This window comes from Primulina huaijiensis, chromosome 4 (assembly GCF_012295235.1).
Source record: "Primulina huaijiensis isolate GDHJ02 chromosome 4, ASM1229523v2, whole genome shotgun sequence".
Lineage (NCBI taxonomy): Eukaryota > Viridiplantae > Streptophyta > Magnoliopsida > Lamiales > Gesneriaceae > Primulina > Primulina huaijiensis.
In genome coordinates this window covers 25,017,182-25,036,475 of record NC_133309.1, presented here as the reverse complement: position 1 = coordinate 25,036,475, position 19,294 = coordinate 25,017,182, and the positions used below count along the sequence as shown (strand labels likewise).

Sequence of the window (19,294 nt, the reverse complement as noted above, 5' to 3'; positions counted from 1 at the left end):
AATGTTGGACGAACCAAGGATACGAATGCTTTATACAATATATGAGGCGTCCAAAAAATGAAGTAAGGTTCCGATAGAAAAAGGTGTGGTTTTTTATATATAGGCAAAAACTTGTGTGAGACGGTCTCACGTCGTATTTTGTGAGACATATCTCTTATTTGAGTCATCCATGAAAAATTATTACTTTTTATTGTGAATATCAGTAGGTTTGACTCGTCTCAAAAATAAAGATTGGTGAGATCGTCTCAATCTATTCTATAAAGTGGCAAAAGCATGGATCGAGTGTTATGTGTATTACATTATTTTCCAGTCGGTGAGGATTGAAAATTGGAAGAATAAAGTCAAATATTTCTACTTAGATAACATTTAATTTATATAGTCAAAATAAAATATTGACCATATTTTACCTCTTTCTTCCACTTGTTTGTTTTCTAAAAAAACAAATGAATTAGTCGGCAATAAAAGGAAAAAAATGATATCATGTTGTCCATGTTTGATTTTTTAACCTTATTTTTTTTCTTTCTTTTATTCAAAATCCAGATTTGATCATCTTATAATGCAACATGAGTTAATTTCATGTGACAGTCTCACATTTCAATATCCGTGAGACTGATCGATATAGTTAACATTTGGAATGAAAAAAAATACTTTTGACATAAAAAAAAATAATTTTTCATGAGTTGGATATTGGATGATATCCTTCTCATAAAATAAATCCATAGATGATCTTATAATAGTTTTTTTTAATGTGTTATACTCAAAATAATGCTTTTATTGTGTACTTATACAATTTTTTTTCAATTTTATTTAGTTTTATTTTGTTCCATTTTGGAACAAAATTTTCATATATTAATGCATCTTTATATTTAAATTTTTTTTAAGAAAGAAGTCATTGTGAGAATATTTTGGGAAATAATTAATTTTATGCAATAGATTTGGTTTTAGTCTATAGTCGGTGTTGTGTGTCGGCAGGCCCAAAGAGAAGGAAGAAATCAGGGTTAGTGTCGTCTTTCCACCACATTAATATGAATGAAAAATATATTTATCTCATTTTTTTGTGAGAAAATAATGTTTATCTATTTTAACAACTATATTAATCAAAAAAAGGATTAATATAATCGTCTTAATTGCTACCTAACATGTTTATTAATTGTGGTTGGCCATTATAATTATAATTATGTGTTTAATTAATATAATGTCTTCATTCATATGTTTGATTACAACAAGTTACCAGACAACTTGATCCACCGGCTATGGATAATATATATTACATCTAATTAACATTAATAAATCACAAGAAAGACATGTTCTTATCAGAGGATTCGATTTTGAGTATGAATGAAAAAACGACAAATACTAAAAGGTTAAAAAAATTTCAAATCAGTTGATTGATCAATTCAGAAATCATTCGAAGAATTGGTTGAATTTGGATTAAAGAGTTAAAATTCAATTATATCATGTCAGACAAAAAAATTTAACTATATTTATATAATAATAAAAAATTCCATTTGCCATATTAACGATTGTTCAAGACTATCTTATCATAATTCATAAGTAGCAACAATTGTGTAACTTTTAAGTGTACATCGACTTCAAAGTTTCTCGAGTTCGAGTTCAAGTTCAATTTTAATAGAAACACCTTTCCATTTTTTTAAAAAAAATTTGTGTGTATGTTATGATCAGGTTAGAGTTTAGAGAATGTGAATAAACGCTTTTAAATAAAATTTTCTAAAATTTGAATCGTTCTTAAGAGATATTCGTGAACGACTTGTTTTGTTGGACTACTGAAAAATAGCTACGTGCAGAAATGGTTCGCTTGACTAGTGATAAACTATATAAAGTGGTTTGATAGTTTAACAAGAAACGTCTTGAAATGTGATTTGTAATAATGTAAAGTGAGTAGTTAAATAATACAAGAATTCTTCTGAATATTCGGAGATAACACTCTCACGTCACTTCTTCTTCCACTTAGGAAGGTTCCACTAAAGACTTGGTTTTAAAACGTCCTGTAACAACTGACTTCAGCTAGGATTTATCACTGGCTAAACTGAAATTCTTAGTAATCACTTTACAATCTGGATGTTCAAGAACCCTCGGTTCACCAGAAAAACAATACAAAAACCCAACGGTCAGTCTTGATGGCTTGCGGTGTTGATGTAGCATATTATGATCTTAATGATATGGCAAACACTGATAAAAGTGTACTAAGCAAGCAACTTGAGAGTGCTCGAAATTCTTAGAGAATATGTAGGGTCGAGAAAAATTGGTTGAACCAGTTGTTTTAGGCAATTTTGTCTTTGTTTCTTTTCTTTGAAAGCTGCATATTATAGTTGAAAAACTCCAACAGTCGGATTTATTTTTCAATGATTATCTATACTATCACTCAACAGAATGGTCATATCGCTTTCAGTCATCGTACGTATCAGTAAATGCTTATTTAATGTTCTTTGTGCTTTTGCAACTTTAAGCTCTTGTTTTTCATAAAGCTGAGACACCATGTTCGAAATTGTTGACTTTCTATCATTCGAGAATTGATAGGATACTGTATAAGCATTCTAAATAGGGCGGACTTTGAATGGCTTGACTTTTAGTATCATTTTGAAATAACACATTTCTGACTAGTGGCAATGCCATTGGATTTTCAACGATTTGAACACATGTACTGTCGGTCAGTTTGATGTGCATTTATCAGGTACAAATGAATGAGAATTCAATTCGATTATATCCTTGTGATCTTTCGTTTTCGTGAAGGTTCGAAAATATACAACGAAGTATTCGAATCGGTTGCAGTAGAAATGTGGTTTCATCAAACATGTTTACTGATCATCCATGTTCTTCATGTATTCCTTTGAAAGCTTGTTTCCCAATATTAGCTTTTGTTCCCTTACAAGATCGTTCCCTGACTCGAGTAAAGCCTCGACAGTTTGCTGCACAAGAGATAACAAGTAACAAATGGAATTAGGACACTAATGGGTTGCAGAACAAAACAAGAGATACCCAAAACTTAGCAGACAAATAACATATGCTTGGGGTGACAACATTTTTTACAGTTGTGATTCTGAATTTTCTAAAACATTTCTTGCTAGTAAAAAAAAAGGTCTTTTGCTTTCCCCTGTCTACTCAGGACTAACAGCAGAATTTGAAAGCTTCCATCTATTTTCTTGATGAGAAGGTTCGAACAATAGACGCGAAACATGCTACTGCATATGGTAACAAGCCTCCACTTCTTTTCCAAATTCCTTCTAGACACTTGAATCTCATTTAACTTTTGCCAGTTTTTGTTCTACAAAAGGAACCGTTAGACCTGTCTCAGTTTAGCTTAATAATGTGCACAAGGCCTTCATTTGAGTTTTCAGTCTTTATCTGTTAATTCCAAAAGTTTTGCATCTCACTAAAAAATGTATATGGGTTTCGCCTTACACGAAGTTCATGTCCATATCTATGTAAAAACAAATCAAACAAGCAGATTATCATTGTAATAATCAGATTCAGAGTTAAGTTACCTTTGGAGCAGTGAATACTGGAAGTTCTCCTTCCTTTTTCTGCCTGAGCAGTCTCTTACCAAGATTTCCTGAACCTCCAGCCTCGTTTACCCACTGCGAAAATAGGAGGAAAAATAAACAAGACGCGAAGTTAACAGACATACAAGCAGGATGCTATTGTTTCAATTAGATGAATGTGGAATTATGCATGAACAAGACGCGAAGGACAAATTTACGGCATTTACATGTTTAAAGTTTAAATATGGAAGATACTCTTTTATGTGTTTCTATATTTTCAGTATGCATGGATAACAAGGCTCATAAAGAACAGGTGATTGGGAAATATCAGTGTAGAAATCTAAAATGGCAGCAAATAATTATTTTGTTCAAGTAAATATGTAACCCATGACGACAGGCGAATGCACAGAATATTGCTACCTTAATCAACTGTGTCACGTTATGTTTTCGATGACAAATTGCATTTGACGTATTTCCTTAAAATTTTCAGCCTTGTTGTTGAAGGTAAAATATTGGTTTTATAATCGAAACTCGTAAAACTCACCAGGAAAATCTGTTAAGTTAGGTAAATGGGAAGAAAAGTAAAAGAATTGACACACACACAAGTCCAAGGAGCTATCTGAGATCTATCGATACCTCTAGGATTGAGCGGTCATATGTTCTTGACCGTAAAGCACCATAAAAGTCCAATGCTGCACATAAGAATAAACAGAAAATGAGATAGAAAGGCGAAACTTCATGCCCATATATGCTTTGGTTTAAGTTCTTCTTTATTTTTCTCTCCTTTCAAGTTTATTTTTGTAATCATTTAGTTTCAAACAACAACGCAGTATAACACAGGTAGAGACGTAGAGTTCTATGCCTGTCCTTGTAAGTCAGGATCATTGTTTAGATCTTTTTCTTATGGTCAATCTGAGTTCCAAATATATAGAATCCAAACATACAATCAAACTATCTGAATAAGGGTAAGTTGCGATTTTCTGAACATGTTATTGGCTCCACAAAACTCACCACCAAAATCTATGTCATAGCTACAACGATCAGCATTGAGTTCATGTCAGAGTAACTGCATATGCAACCATAACAATTTAATATGAAAAAATGTCATCCTGAATTTCAAAAACACTTCATGCACATTTTAAAACAACCACATAGGGTTGATATGCTTTCGAGATGCGGATACATAAGCGGCAGTTCATGTCAAATCAATCTTACAAAATTATGGTAAAAACTAAAAACAGTAGAAAACAAGAAGCTCTTCTCTTCAACAACATATGAATACAACCATGGAGGTACCTTGATTCGGAAATTCTTCCACTATGCTGATAACCTCATCCCTTGTTATACCATCTTTCTGATACATTCTGTAAACGATATTCACAATATCTTCTTGTGTGGGCTGCCTGAATCGGAGAATGTGAGTTTTAGAGTTGACATCAAGTAAAATTGCTCTGGATTGGTCATGTCATAACAAGTACAAATTGGATGTTTTTTGCAAGATGCAACATGTGGGAAGAAAGAAATCTCTTTTCTTGATTGCAATCCAGCAAATATTATGCGTACAAAAATCATTAAAATCAGCATCTACGTACATAATAAATGGTCTCTAATCATCAGATGTGTCATCGGTAAGAATAAATTGTTAAATTCAGGCACAAACAAAATCATTAATATAAGATGGTACCAGTAGAACTTATCCATCCTTCCATCACGAATCAACGGAGCATAAATAGTTGTAAGGTCATTTCCAGTAACAATAATTGGAATCCTCTGTGTAATATCCGACTCTCTCCACTCTTGCCCTATACTTACTCTTGTAGGATTATCTGATATATTCATGAGAGTCCCAACTACAATTTGGTTATTGACGGTAGCTTGAGTGTTACCTAGGCGAGGAAACGATAAAATAACATTCAGGAACATAATTTAATGAATTTTCATGATTCATTTACAGCAGAGTGTGATATATATGAAGTAATATTGTAAGAGGTAATCAAAAGAGCTGAGCTCGAAAGCCTTCACAGCCTTTACAGGTTTCAAGTTTAAAACAACTTCTTACCAAATCTTCCAAGTCCGGCATCAATATCATTGATCAGTAAACAGCTCATTTTTCCCTGTACCATTCAAACTAAACTGGACTCACTTTCATATGACTGTAAGCATAAGCAACAAAGAGAAAGATATAATTTAAAAAAGGGAACCGGGTGGTTGGTTACTATAAAATGCCCAGAAGTCCGAAAACTTAGTTATATTAGATGTTGAGTAAGCTAGAAATTGGAAACAGTACTAAAGATCAAAGTATCTAACTTGGTTCTGAACCACTTTAGAAGCAGTTCTGTACCGTTCACGTATCAATCTTCCAGGTTCTCCTATAGAAAGACACAAGAAAGCCAAAATAAGCATCAAATATCAAAACATAGAAAGCAAGCAAGTTCAACTAATAAATCATTGTCAAATGACAGCTTACCTGCTCTTTCTGATTCTAATTCTCCAGCTGACATAATAACGGGCTCAATCCCCATCGCCCGAAAAATAAGTTCGGTTTGAAAAGTTTTACCTTGCCCTTTCCCTCCCCATACGCCTGCAAAACAGTAAGTGAACAACATTATTGTCAGATAATTACGCTTATATTTCTGCAGAAACTAATTAGTCATCCAGCTGAGAGTTAGCAATGGTGGGACAAACAATAAATTACCAAGGGGGCTGGTAGTGATCAAAGCTTAGATAATCTTTAAATCAAATGAACCCACAGAGAAATTGTGTTAAATTCCACTCAACAGCAAGAAAATGACAGTCTAGAGAAATGAATAGAACAATATCCAGCATTGTGCAAATTACTCTGATAGATCCGACTTAGTTGGTTATATACTTATATCAGATTTTCCGTAACTAATTGGGGTATGAATAAATTATTACCCAAAATTAGTGGAACTTTGGCATTGATAAGATGAGAAATGTAGTTCTTCACAATGTGGCATACTGCAATTGCAATAATATCATTAGCAACAACATTTCCTTTGAAATGAAGTCAGTATCTTTGTGTAGATTGAAAACCCTTACCAACTTTATCCTGTCAAAAATATCAAACAAGAAAATAAAAATCAGACAACCAAAATCCATGTCTATGACAGAATAACAGAGAAGAACAAAATCAGCCATCAACACAAAACCGTACCAAGAATACCGGCGCGATGTAGTAGTCCCCTTGAAGGTACTCAAAGGACCTTGTCACCTTTTGCCGGTAATCAAACACAATATCCGCTGGAGGATAAACACACAAATCAAATTCCGACACAACTTTGAAAAACTTTCATACATAAACTTTGTTCCTTAATAAATTCTACGAAAAATATATAATTACATTTGATGTCATTTCTTTGACTCTTATGGCTGGAGTCAAAAAGGGTGGACTTAGAGAAGCAAGCATGGCCACGAGGCGAAGACAGAACAATTACAAAACTTTTTAGTACCCTTTTCATAATTTCTTGTGAGCTAAAAAACTTCTATGAATCCATTCAATTCTAAACTAGACACAGTAATCAACATCTTGAAATAAACATGTAGCCATTACAGTCTTTTCCGAGGAAATTGCCGGTAAATAGATCATCAATAACGCCAACTCTAGCTCCAACTGCAATATTCATGTTATCGGCCTCTGCACCAAGCCTGAACAAGTAATCTTTGCCATCAGAATCCTTAGCTTCCCACGAAGACTGTTCAGATAGTTTGCTTTTGAGCTTGTTAGCTGCATTTGAATCTATACTTTCATTTCCATCACCTTGGCTGCAGCATATCGTGAAGGGATTCGAGTGGCTTCTGCTGGAGAATTGGAAATCAAAGGGACTGCTGAAGCAGCGGGATTTGGGGAGGGAAGGAGGAATTCGGAAGCAGATAGCCATAGAATTCACATACCAATGATCTCGTTATGTGGTGATCATGTATTTGGCGCCACATGTAATATCGAGGAAGACTATAATATTGTTTATTATTTTTTAAAATATATTAATCATAATTCAGAAATGTAACATGTCTATAATAAATTATTTTGTTTATATTTTATTATCAAATATGCCACATTCAATTGAACGGCTTAGAACTTATATGGTCAAATTTCATTCTTTATCCGTTATTTTTGGTTTTTTTATTATATATATAATTTTAGTTTTTCTTCGTCTGATTTTTTAAATGTTGATGTTATCAATAATTTAAAGAAGATTACAGCATGATATATTGCAGTAATGAACCATGCATATAAAATCTAGAAATCCATATTATACCAACAAAAAAAAAAACAGTGAGAAAATTCTTAGAGGGTTGTCATCAGCAACAAACATGATTCGGAGTCCATGTTCCTCCACATGCATACCAAAATTGAAATCCACACCTGTTTCAGAAATTAAAGATTAGTGAAATAAACCTGGTATCACCCGGTGAGATCTGGGTACGAGATCCGGGTCAGTCAGAGGGTACTCGGGTCATCTTTAGTACATGTTTTGGATAGTCAGGAAGTCAAGGGAAGGAGCCAAGCTTGCAGCTAGAACTCGGGTAGTATATTTAGTAGACAGTGTACCACATTACACTCATCTACCCGAACATCGGGGTATAGGTGTCATCTCATGGTTCACATGTATGGGGTACCATAACTTAATCATCATTAGGAGGTTTTCAGCGCGCCTTATAACGGTGATGTGACTAGGCTGAAGTAAGTATGGATTGTCAATAACGATAAGCAGAGCATGGGCGACCATCTTACTATGAGTAGATGCTCGGCACTGAAAACAAAGTCATCCTTGACTTCTCTCCTATAAATACAAGGTTTACTTGATATTAATGCATTCATATATATATTCATGTGCAAAAAAAAAAAAAACATAAATTCTCTTACTATAAATCACTTGATTGACTTGAGCATCGGAGTAGTTACGCCGAAAAACCTTTCGGCACCCCAATAACGATCTATGTTATCTTAAGTGTGCAAATATATCATAACTCAGGTAAACTCCGTCCAAAATCCAATATATCCTAGCAGAAAGCAGTCCGACCCGGTGTAATTGCCCACCACTCTCAAATCCAATTCGCCATGTCATCATCAAAACCTACAAGTCCATCCCTTTAATCATAGGATGTATATGTCTTCCGGCCTCCTTCTCACAAGTTTATTGAGTTTGTGAATGCGCACGATATATGTACATGTCTACATTCTATCACTCAAATTACACGTCGACATGATTCGATATCTCATATCAAACACTATAAATATATAATTTAGGAAAATTTAAAATAAATGGTTGTTCTACGTACCTGCATGTTGACATGCAGGCATCCCTCACTATTCTCCACAAAGATCCTTCACCTAGGGCACCTCTGCCATTTTATCTCCTTAGCAAGCTGATGCACAATCAAATCCTCCACACGTCTTTCATTCTGGTCAATCCACTCACATCCAACTCCAGAATGCCATGGCACATTACAATGCACAACACAACAATCTCCTGCAGGAAAGGCATACCGCCCCCTTATCATTTCTCCACCATCATTTACCATCAAAGATGAGCAATCTTTATACGGACAGTAGAATTTCTGAGAAGCATCGAGCATAGACTCGCAGATGGCATCATCCCACATTGAAATCAGATACATGGGCACAATTTGCCTGCATGCGTCGATTTCAAGAATCTCTCCGCAGTCTAAGCCAACCGGGCACTTTAGTACGGTGTAGAACATTTGATCGTTTCTCTCTTCTTTCGGTGCATATTTCGCAGAACGATTTGGAAGATTGTCCAGCTTCTTTTGATTTTTTTGGTGGTAAATCTATTGGGGTGTTGTTGGAGGTGATGAATGAGGCCATTTCAGTTATCCACTCCAGTGGTGTTCAGTTATATAGATTTTGATTGATTGTGGGATTTCTCAAGTATTCCTCGTACACTTCATTTTTGTTTATTTCCCACGAGTGTCTCTTTGTCTCCATATCGATTTGGATTCTTCACAAATTCATCTTTTTAGTTTCCATGTTGATTATATATTGTTTGATAAATTTAAAATGTTAATTGTCTCACGTCGGTTAGATAACATATCTGGGAGTTACATGTATAAGCTTGAACAATCTCCCTTGAGCTCAGGCCCACAGTTATGTGTTGGATTACCCATAATTGCGTCACTCGTTCTGCCAACAGATAGACCACTTAAACTTCACGCTCCATATGTTCATCGATTAAATAAAATCTCTGAAAATTGCATATGCAGACGGTACAATCCTCTCATAAGCTAGTTGTTGAAGTTGTTATATGTTCAAATCTCAATAAAATCTTCTGCTTTATTTATTGTTAAATTTCATGCTGCAAAAAAATACATGACATATTAGTGTTTAATTTTCCATGTGTGCTAGTCAATCTTTACATGATTAAAGAGTTTTTGTCATATTTAAAAAATTTACAAAAAAAATTTGTTATAGAAAGATATACATAACAAAACTAATACACGATTTAACCATACAAGGATATCAACAAAACTTTGGCTTCTCTTAGAACACCAAGAAAGAAAGGGGAGAGAATGTCATTATGTCCCGCCAAACGCATACAACTGTATCTACACAAACAATCCAACTGTATCGCCTCAAAACTATTTCTTTTTTTCTGAAGAAAAAATTCATAGCATTAACTCATAATGATTTGCATTACAATATATCTAAGCCAACTAGGAATGTTAGTAGAAATCCAATCTACATCAGCCACTCTATTCGCCGATCGTCCCATGTAATGAAGAGAAAAGAAGATGCCCGAATCCATAAGAGTTTGCATCTCCAGTGCAAGCGTGCCACTCGGTCCCAGGTATGCAGTAGGATCCAAGATTGCCAGCTTGAGTAGAGTTTGACAAGAAACAAATACCTGTGATTCCAAGGCGTAGACAAAATTCCATATCATAACGTATGACATGTAATTCTGCTACTTTTACAGATCCGGGATTTCTAATGTTGTAAGCCGACCTCCCCTAGCTCGGCCCTGAGAATCTCTAACCACCACCCCAACGTTGAACTTCTTTTTGTGCTCATCAAACCCTGCATCCACATCCAGTCTAAACTGGTTCAGTAATGGTGGCTTTCCAGCCGGTCTCCAACGGTCCCTGTACATCACTTGTAACTGAACATACCGCACTAGAAAGTTGATACACACCCAACAGTGTCACTGCCCAATCCAATTTTACCTCCGTGATGTGCCCCGAAGTATCATGAAGTCTCTTGCACGTTTCAGACCTCCAAGAAATAATTAGGAAACAATGCCTTTACGTCCCGCCAAATGCATTAGTTATACAACCATCGTAGTTAAACAAACAAGTAACATCCAACTGTGCTGCCTCAGCAGTTCTCTTGATTGACAAAGAAATAACATAACTGAAACACGATTTTAGCCATAACAAGATATCAATAGAACTTTTCGTTTACAACTCCAAGAAAGAATTGGGGAAGAAAGCCCATAGTGTCCCCCCAATGGCATTATACAAACATTGTAGCTTTACAAACAATCCAACTGTGCCGCCTCATATACTCTCTTGATTAACAAAGAAACATACAGAACCAAAACGCGATTTTTACAACCATATAAAGAAAGCACGGCACGGAAAGTCTTATCACAGATTCACAACATCCCACGTGCTTCATTCCCATTTGGAGTCACAACACAACAATAAACCCATCATACCATCTCCGTGAAGCACAACAATATATCCATTCCCAAGCCAGCATGGTATTGATAAATAAGAAACACAAAAAGGAAGAAGCTGAGAATACATATGCAGGGCAAAAAGTTCCTCCCTTCTGAAAAGTCTATTCTATATTAGTTGCCCCAACTAAATTTGTACACCCATCCCAACAAATATGGATAACAAGGGGAAAATACAGCCATAAACAACCAGAAAAACACAAGGCAGAAACCCAAGAAATCACTATCTTGGCAGAAGCAAGTACAAGAAGCTGAATGAAAAGGACATCAAAAAAGGATCTTTTGATATTCAATTCGTGCAAAATCAGAGCTAGATCAAAACCATGATTCATTTTACATAAGGTGATCTAATAATACAATTGATCAAGCAATAATTCCTCTTTATACCTCAAATACTATTACTGATAGGCAAACCCTATCAAAAAATCTGGATCACGCTTGGCACGCTCCTGGAACTTCTTGAACCATCGGTCCATGATGTCCATAGGTACCACCAGCTTCGACCCATCTACCCCACAAAACGACTACATGAAATTGAACAGATTCTCCCCAACTTTCAGGGTGTTTTTCAAAAATAATTTAATTTTAAAAATTTTTTTTCAAAAAGCGTCCGTGCTTACGAACACGGACGCTGGTCCACGTAAACGACGGAATGTTTTAGCGACGTAAAAACCGTCGCTAATTAGCGACGGCTTATTAAACCGTCGCTAAAATTGACTCTGCGACGGTTATATACCGTCGCAAATTTTAGCGACAGTTTAAAACCGTCGCTGTAATGGAATCAGCGACGGTTCATAACCTGTCGCTAATTAGCGACGGTTTTTGAACCGTTGTTAATCTTGAACTTTCAACGGACATGCAATATACGCTGCAGAAAGAGAATTTGCGCGCTGCGAAAAGCCATTTTTGTTGTAGTGAAGATAGAGAAAAAAAAACAGATAATAAGTTCATCAAATCTCTACTATTCAACTTAGTTTTTCAGTGATTCAGGGATGACTGACTTTGGTTTGTTTGGTCAGCAGGATTTTAAGACTCCGTCTTGGTCGAACATACACAGTTTTACAAATTTGCTTAATGTTGGTCCCGCAGCATCTTGTACATGACATTCGACCACAGAATGATGTTGAAGAAAATTAACAACATTCAATTGAGATATTCCAGTCTTGATTAATTTCTTGTTTGTTTTTTTCTCTGTCTTCACTACAACAACAATGACTTTTCGCAGCGTATATTGCACGCTGCAAAGTTGCAAGCCGTTGAAAGTTCAAGATTAAACGCGGCGTACATGTGCACGCTGTTGATACAATTATGGGTAGCGTGGGAAGAGGTAGGTATTTCGAATTAGCGACGGTTCAACGGTTTTTGAACCGTCGCAGTCGCTGATTCAAATATAGCGACGGTTAAAAAAACCGTCGCAAATTAGCGACGGTGTTTATATATAATCCGTCGCTAAAACATTTCGTCGCTCAAATGACCCGGGCCCGTTTTAACGAAGGGCGTACGCTTCACGTAGTTTTAAAAATGTTTTTTTTTTACGTTTTTTTTTAAAAAAAATTTTAAAATTAAATTATTTTTGAAAAAAACCCCAACTTTCAATGTATATGCGAGACAAATGTTTAGATATTCTTTTTCCCTAAAGTTTTATTTTGTTTTCAAATTTGACCATTTGTAGATGTAATGTAATGGATGATTGGTAGAAATATTTATATATTGTTATATTTTCTAAAAATAAATGCAAATGTTAATATATTTACTTAGCTCTAATCAAGGCTCGGGGGTTTATTACTCGTGGAAAATCGAGCTACTTTTTTACACAAATTGTCAAATTTAACTATCTAACCTAATTTTTGATAAGATTACATAAAATGCATCAAATCGAACCTGATGCAATACATGAGTTTGCTCTTTTTTGGTTATCGGAGTCATCCTAAAATCAATAAACGCGTGCCTTCAATTTTAAGGGATATTAAAGCATTCTCCGATTTAAATGAAAAAAATAGTGCAAAGGGACATGATATAAAGACACCTGCAAAACGTCAACATAAAAAAAACTTTGATTTCATTGCAGATGTCACGACCGTCTTTTTTAGAGTACTCAATAGCCTCAAACTGGAGGGGGGGTTTTCCCTCCTTCCCCGAACAAGTGACGAAATTCGGCTTTACATATCCTCGGCCTCGAACAATTACTAAGCTAGCTGGGGGTATTTTTTTCAGCAGTACTGAGTTTGTACTTTGTAGACGGAAGCTATGGTTAACACCATAAGAGTCGGAGTGGATCACATGTTATGATTTCAATCCTTGTAGTCTATCAATGCTAGCAAGGACTGAACCAGTTTTACTAAACATCATGATCAAGAGCCACCGCAAAACTCAGGTTTGTTTAAAACACTCTTATCACGTGAAATCAAGATCTTCTCCACATGCCTAATATACCATTTGCAAAAGATTTCAGATTTTGCCACAATGATGAATTGCTTTCCGGTTCTGCAGCTGGAGCTGGTACTTTGTGCGACTCCCTGTAGCAGAAATAAACATAAATGCTTTAGTGGACGATATACAAGACATGGAAACCAACATCAACGAATTCTCCACGAATCCATACAACATAAGCCAGTAATATTGAGTTGATTCCGCACTCCCACAAACAGAGAGATCATCACAGCGCACATACAATAGATCACAAAACATGCTCATGTGAACTTCAGGGCACGGGTCTGACAGATATTCCAATAAAATTGTTGGCAGTTCGAAATGAAATAGCAGTTCTTTAATTCTTTAAAGAGATCATATCATACAGTCGAGGCAAAAATATATTACCATTCTTGTATCTCTAGTGTTCTAGATTTTTGCTTCTTATCATCGGGATTCAGCTTATCGTATTTCCGAAAATCTTCAGAAGCCATCTCTTTCAAGTTAGTCTCCATACTCTCGAGATCACGATGCAAACTATCTTCACATTCATCCATCAGGTGGTGAGATTGAGTTTCGCTATCTTTTGATTTATCACTCTAGCAAAATAAGAACCAAAAATCAAAAACCACCACAAACAGCTTCATTGCATATCTTGAAGAAAAAAAGTTGATAAGCCTATGATCTATTCAAGATCGGAGTCGTATTTGAGTTTAAACTTGCACAAGAATCAGACTTGGATCTCTGAGCAGCACATTTAATTAACAGAACGACTAGAGTTTGTTTACCTCTACTGAAATTAAAGATTGTGACCCTTCTTCCGATCCAATGTTCAGGGAACTGGGTTCCTCAGTCGGCAGATTCAAGATTGATTCATCCACAGTTGCATAATTGCTTGAGAATTCTTCGGCTTCAGATAACGACTTCTCCTTGTCCACTTCCTTATCCATAAGAACTATATTTCTCTTAACATCATAAAAAATTGTAGAATCTGATTCTGTTTGGCTGCCTGATGTATCCACGTCCATAGTTAACAATTCGTTTTCCTTATCTAGTTTTGCTGCTGATGGGGTGTCAAAACTATCTGCTTCCAATCTAGAGTCACGGCCTGGAATCAGTACATCTAAGGAAGGTTTAACAGTGTTGATGAATTCTTCGGGTTTCCTTGCTCGAGAGACCTCTTGCAAGCCAATGGTTAAAGATGAAGTATATTCCAGCTCCTGAAGGATATGTCTTACAACGTAGTAGCAACCGCCAACATTTTTTTTCGCATTAGATGCAGTTGGGAACTTCCCCGCGTTCATTGTTCTGTACCTGTTGATCAGACCAACATAATTCAAATTCTCAAACTTTCACAAAGAAGTATAACTAGTGAATTTTACTACAATATTATGCATCGACAAAATATATTCACAAACAATTAATAATAATGTAAATCAAAATCTCATTAATAACTACTTCATGTACATAAAACAAAACTCAAATCATCTTACTCGCCAAACCCAATTTGTCTTCTCTGTGGTTGATGTAAAGGCTGAAGCACCAAAATTCATGTAAATTACATTATTTGTGAATTTAGGGAATTAAACACAGGTTTAAGGAGTTAATTGCAGCAATTGAGTTTTTTTAACATTGACAAATATGGGGATGGGGCTTAGGGTTTTAGTCAATCATAAACATTGGGGTTTTTTTTATCACTGGAAGGCCTGAAGCGCGCCTCACTATGCTTTAGATGTGGCTTGCACCCCATGAAAAGCGAGCGCATAGGCAGATCTTTCAAGAGAAATGTGCCCATGCCACATTCTCCTACGAGCAGGGGCTGCACCCACACCTAAGCAAGCCAGGAGCATGCCTTTGCCTACTTGCAACAATTAAACCTAAGTTTATCTGGTCTATCACACTAGCATACACCCAGGATCAGCCTTAATACGCATCAGTAACCCATTTGGTTGTGGTACAATGGTAACCCATCATTAAAGGCCATGCGTCAAATTTTCACTCACTTGTATCATATCATATTATCATGATACATGTAAAGAAAACAAAATAGAAATTTAATATTTAAAAACTGCGTGGAAGAAATAATCAAGTAGTTTGAGACTAATAAAAGTACACAGCCAGATCTACAAAAAAATGGAACTAACTATCCTAGAAATTAAGCTAAAAATGGAAAGAATCACCTAGAAAAGGATTAATTCAAAAAGGAAAACAAATCATAGGAGGCAAAATCAGTTAAATCACTTCTGAATGGCAAATATTCTAACAATTTTAAACCTAGAGTACACAAGCATAAAAAGTGTGAGGACCAAACCATAGAAATAACGTGGAATGTAATAATTAATATCAAAACATAAATCAGGGAAAACATAGAAATCACATACTTGTCCACATATTTTTCCACCATTGATTTGCGAACATCCTTTGAGATCCTTTTACTAGCCTTTTTGGTTTTTGATGCATCAGAAGGCACTGAAGGAGTCATTGATTTTCCCCGACACTGTACAATTGACTCGGGCCAAACATCAGACATCTCAAATGAAACTGTTATACACGACAGATATCAGCATTTTTACAAAGTTGAGAACCAACTACTTTCTAAGTTAAAGAAAGAATTTACATGCCATCTCCAAGTTAAAGAAATGAAGAGCAAAAGTAGATTGTAGTCCACAATCACAACTATCTGTAGCTTAAACAGTGTCCGAGTTTATACTTCCCATTCGAGCTCAAAAATAATGATAATATATGACAGAATATGTAGAACATATTTTCATTTCATAAAATTGAAAATCAAATCCAAATATATCAAACATCCACAATCACAGAAGAAAATACACCTTTGTCAAGCCAAGTATTTGACGTCTTGATCATCCCATGCCGTCCAAACTGGCAAGAGAACTTGGCAGGTACAACACCGCTCCGACTGAGCCTCATCTAGCCTCCAATGACTACACAATCATTAACATTATAATTTTAATAATATACCCGTTAACAAGCAAACCCTCCAGAATCATTTTGAATAAATTAAAGGGCATTGATTAAAACGATTAGGATTCCACAAAAATTTCTCCCTCAATAATTCCACCAAGCTCAAAATAATATGAATAAACAACAAGAAAACAAGTGAATCAACACCTGGCAGAAGAATCAAAGCTATCGAACAAAACCCCACCCCCACCCACCCCCCAACAAAATAACCAATCAAATAACACATCTGATCAATAAGCTGAAACGACGGTAAAAATGTAGAACATAGGAATTCGTAGTGCGTAATCTAGAGAAAACTTACCGAGACGCTGGGCGTAGAAAAAATTTAACAGGCGAGGGTTTTGCAGCTAGCCAGTAGTTGTTTTATGAGAGGAATGAAGAAACAAGGGAGAGAGTTCGGGGTTTCGAATAAATTACAGAATATAATAAAAGTAAGTTAATATTTATATGTTATTTATTTTTGAGAAATTGATTATTCTATCTTATTTTAAAGTCATAATTTTAAAAATGACGTTCTTTACTAAATATTTTACATTATTTCTCATATAATTGAAATATCTTATATTGCTATTTTTTATTCTAAATTATTTGTTTCAATTTTTTACTCCTATTTATCAGAAAAAATAAATAAATAAAGAGACAGATTCATGTCAATTGTCATGTATTTCATCCCCCTTCTCTGCTATTACTCTACATTTCTGCTCATTATTTCAAGTAAGTTACTTTACAATCATTTTTCAATCTATATTCTCAATTTTTATGCACTTTTAAACTTGCGTCATTCAATATTTGATAACTAATTGAAATCTAATATTAAGAATATTTAACTAAACATAGGATGTTCCATCGGAGACGGTTCGAGTCCATCATAACCTTGTGACATTCCATCAATTCCTAATAATTAGATCCTAGAACTTGGATTCATGTGATAAATTTGTATAGTTTCTAAGAACTCAGCAAAAGAATTATTTCAACAATCAGCAAAATATATATACACATTTTAATACATACTTCACACATATTTCAAAGAATTCACACATATCAAATTCAAAAAATTCACAAATATTTCAATTGCAATAAATAGCAAATTATCCACTTATTTCAACTTAAAAATATTCTTAATTTAAAAAACTTAAAATTATGGAAAAATAATGAAAAAAATCAAGTCAATTTTTTTAAAAAAAATTAAAATCAAAATTAGAAAATTTTATTGAAGTCAATATATTCAACAATTTGACAGAAACAAAACTGTTTTCCAATATAAACAAAAAATTAATCATTATTTGTATATAAAAATTAGGTGGACAAAAAAATGAAATTCATACATGTTTGAAGAACTAGGATGGATGTGCTTCAAAACTCCTAATGCATGTAATTGATGAGATAAGAAAAGAGATTGAGAGAGCAATTGATTGTGAGTAGGGTTTAAATGATATTTTTGTAATTTGATATAATAAAAAGATTATTTTGATAAATTAACTTAATTGAAGGCTAAAATTGATTATAGTAATTTGGTGGAGACTATTTAAGAAAATATCTCTATATATAAAGCTTTGTACACTTGTTTTTTTTTTTAAGTGAGATTATGTTTTTTATAAAATACATACTTACGTGTTTCGAAAATTCGATCGACTTGACATATTTCTTCAATTCGATAGATGATTGCTTCGCTTTGTTTCGTTTTGATATGATCATGTAATGCCGTATGTGAAAGTCCAAGATGAAGAAGGCTCTAGAGAGTCCGTTTACGTGAAAAGACCGCCAGGGAGCTTGTTTACGGGATAAGTCCCCATAGATAGCCCGTTTATGGGAGAAGGGCCCAGGATGAACCATCGTTTCGATTTTCTTTGATAAGTTTTGTTGTGGCCCCTAAACGGCGGGATTATAACCGTTTCATAGTCACGCCTCTTAGAGTATTAAAAACTAGATACTGATCAGTTGATCATGAAAAAGAATATGAATTCAGTTCCATTTTATTGTCATTTGTTCTGTTCTGTTTGATTTGTATTCGACATGCTTATCCTTTTAATCGTATCATATACATGTATATGTATTTTTTTTATTTATTATGATCGATCGACCTCCACTCGCTAAGTATTTCCTCAAACACTCACCATTTACTCTACCTCTTTATATAAGAACGGGAATTAGTTATAAAAAGAGAAACATACTATGTTTTGGTGCTAGTTTTCGAATTTAATAATTTATTTTGGTTATGTTATTTTGATTTCAAATAAGTAAGACTCTTCCTCGATTATATTTTGTTTCTTTGAGAATTTTCGTTTTAATAATGAGTTATTTATGAAATAAACTGGTTTTGATTTATATTATACTACGAGACTTGTTGTTTTATGATTCTGTTATTGTTAAACAACTTCGGATATCGACAATTCGGTCTCGGGACGTGACAACAATGAAAAGAAAGCTTCATAATGTCATTGTAGCATCAGCATTGGAGTGAGATATATGTGTATATATACTCATGATATATACACACACACACGACATAATACAATTACATCATGGTTCTTTTTTTACATTTTTTATACAATTATTATGTTTCCTTTTATACACTTTTTCAGTTAGGTGGAGAAACTTGTAAGATCAAATCGTGCAAGGAGAATGTAAAATGACTAGTTGTTTCCTCTAATATAGAAATTTCTACATAATTATTTGAAATTAAAT

General features: G+C 34.6%; 3 protein-coding genes and 1 long non-coding RNA gene across 9 annotated transcripts; all 4 read right to left on the bottom strand.

Moving 5' to 3' along the window:
- Positions 1 to 2,684: 2,684 nt before the first annotated feature.
- On the bottom strand, positions 2,685 to 7,455 carry LOC140975716 (ribulose bisphosphate carboxylase/oxygenase activase, chloroplastic). 3 transcript variants are annotated; one of them, XM_073439590.1, is made up of 11 exons: positions 7,072 to 7,454; positions 6,666 to 6,761; positions 6,417 to 6,479; positions 5,968 to 6,081; positions 5,808 to 5,869; positions 5,560 to 5,614; positions 5,185 to 5,386; positions 4,797 to 4,903; positions 4,137 to 4,192; positions 3,504 to 3,596; positions 2,685 to 2,927 (listed from the first exon to the last, which is right to left on the bottom strand). In XM_073439590.1, the coding sequence occupies exons 1-11, from the start codon at positions 7,397 to 7,399 to the stop codon at positions 2,817 to 2,819; spliced, it is 1,287 nt and encodes a 428-aa protein (XP_073295691.1). In that variant the 5' UTR covers positions 7,400 to 7,454; the 3' UTR covers positions 2,685 to 2,816. The 3 variants fall into 3 exon arrangements, 2 of the variants coding, with proteins under 2 accessions (XP_073295691.1, XP_073295692.1); XR_012175025.1 differs by lacking the exon at positions 2,685 to 2,927 and having other exon boundaries at positions 3,504 to 3,929; positions 4,045 to 4,192; positions 7,072 to 7,455; XM_073439591.1 differs by lacking the exons at positions 2,685 to 2,927; positions 3,504 to 3,596; positions 4,137 to 4,192 and adding an exon at positions 4,271 to 4,566 and having other exon boundaries at positions 7,072 to 7,455.
- A 1,394-nt stretch (positions 7,456 to 8,849) lies between these two features.
- On the bottom strand, positions 8,850 to 9,224 carry LOC140975025 (E3 ubiquitin-protein ligase RSL1-like). The gene has a single exon (XM_073438513.1). The coding sequence runs from the start codon at positions 9,222 to 9,224 to the stop codon at positions 8,850 to 8,852; it is 375 nt and encodes a 124-aa protein (XP_073294614.1).
- An 806-nt stretch (positions 9,225 to 10,030) lies between these two features.
- Positions 10,031 to 11,768, bottom strand: LOC140974810 (uncharacterized). The gene is made up of 2 exons (XR_012174874.1): positions 10,701 to 11,768; positions 10,031 to 10,619 (listed from the first exon to the last, which is right to left on the bottom strand). It is a non-coding gene; the product is annotated as an uncharacterized lncRNA (long non-coding RNA).
- A 1,375-nt stretch (positions 11,769 to 13,143) lies between these two features.
- On the bottom strand, positions 13,144 to 17,051 carry LOC140975715 (uncharacterized). Of its 4 annotated transcripts, none has more exons than XM_073439587.1 (6): positions 16,911 to 17,051; positions 16,459 to 16,555; positions 16,006 to 16,165; positions 14,413 to 14,938; positions 14,033 to 14,223; positions 13,144 to 13,731 (listed from the first exon to the last, which is right to left on the bottom strand). In XM_073439587.1, the coding sequence occupies exons 2-6, from the start codon at positions 16,553 to 16,555 to the stop codon at positions 13,620 to 13,622; spliced, it is 1,086 nt and encodes a 361-aa protein (XP_073295688.1). In that variant the 5' UTR covers positions 16,911 to 17,051; the 3' UTR covers positions 13,144 to 13,619. The 4 variants fall into 4 exon arrangements, with proteins under 4 accessions (XP_073295688.1, XP_073295686.1, XP_073295687.1 ...); XM_073439585.1 differs by having other exon boundaries at positions 16,459 to 16,569; positions 16,911 to 17,024; XM_073439586.1 differs by having other exon boundaries at positions 16,459 to 16,560; positions 16,911 to 17,023.
- Between the last annotated feature and the right edge of the window lie 2,243 nt (positions 17,052 to 19,294).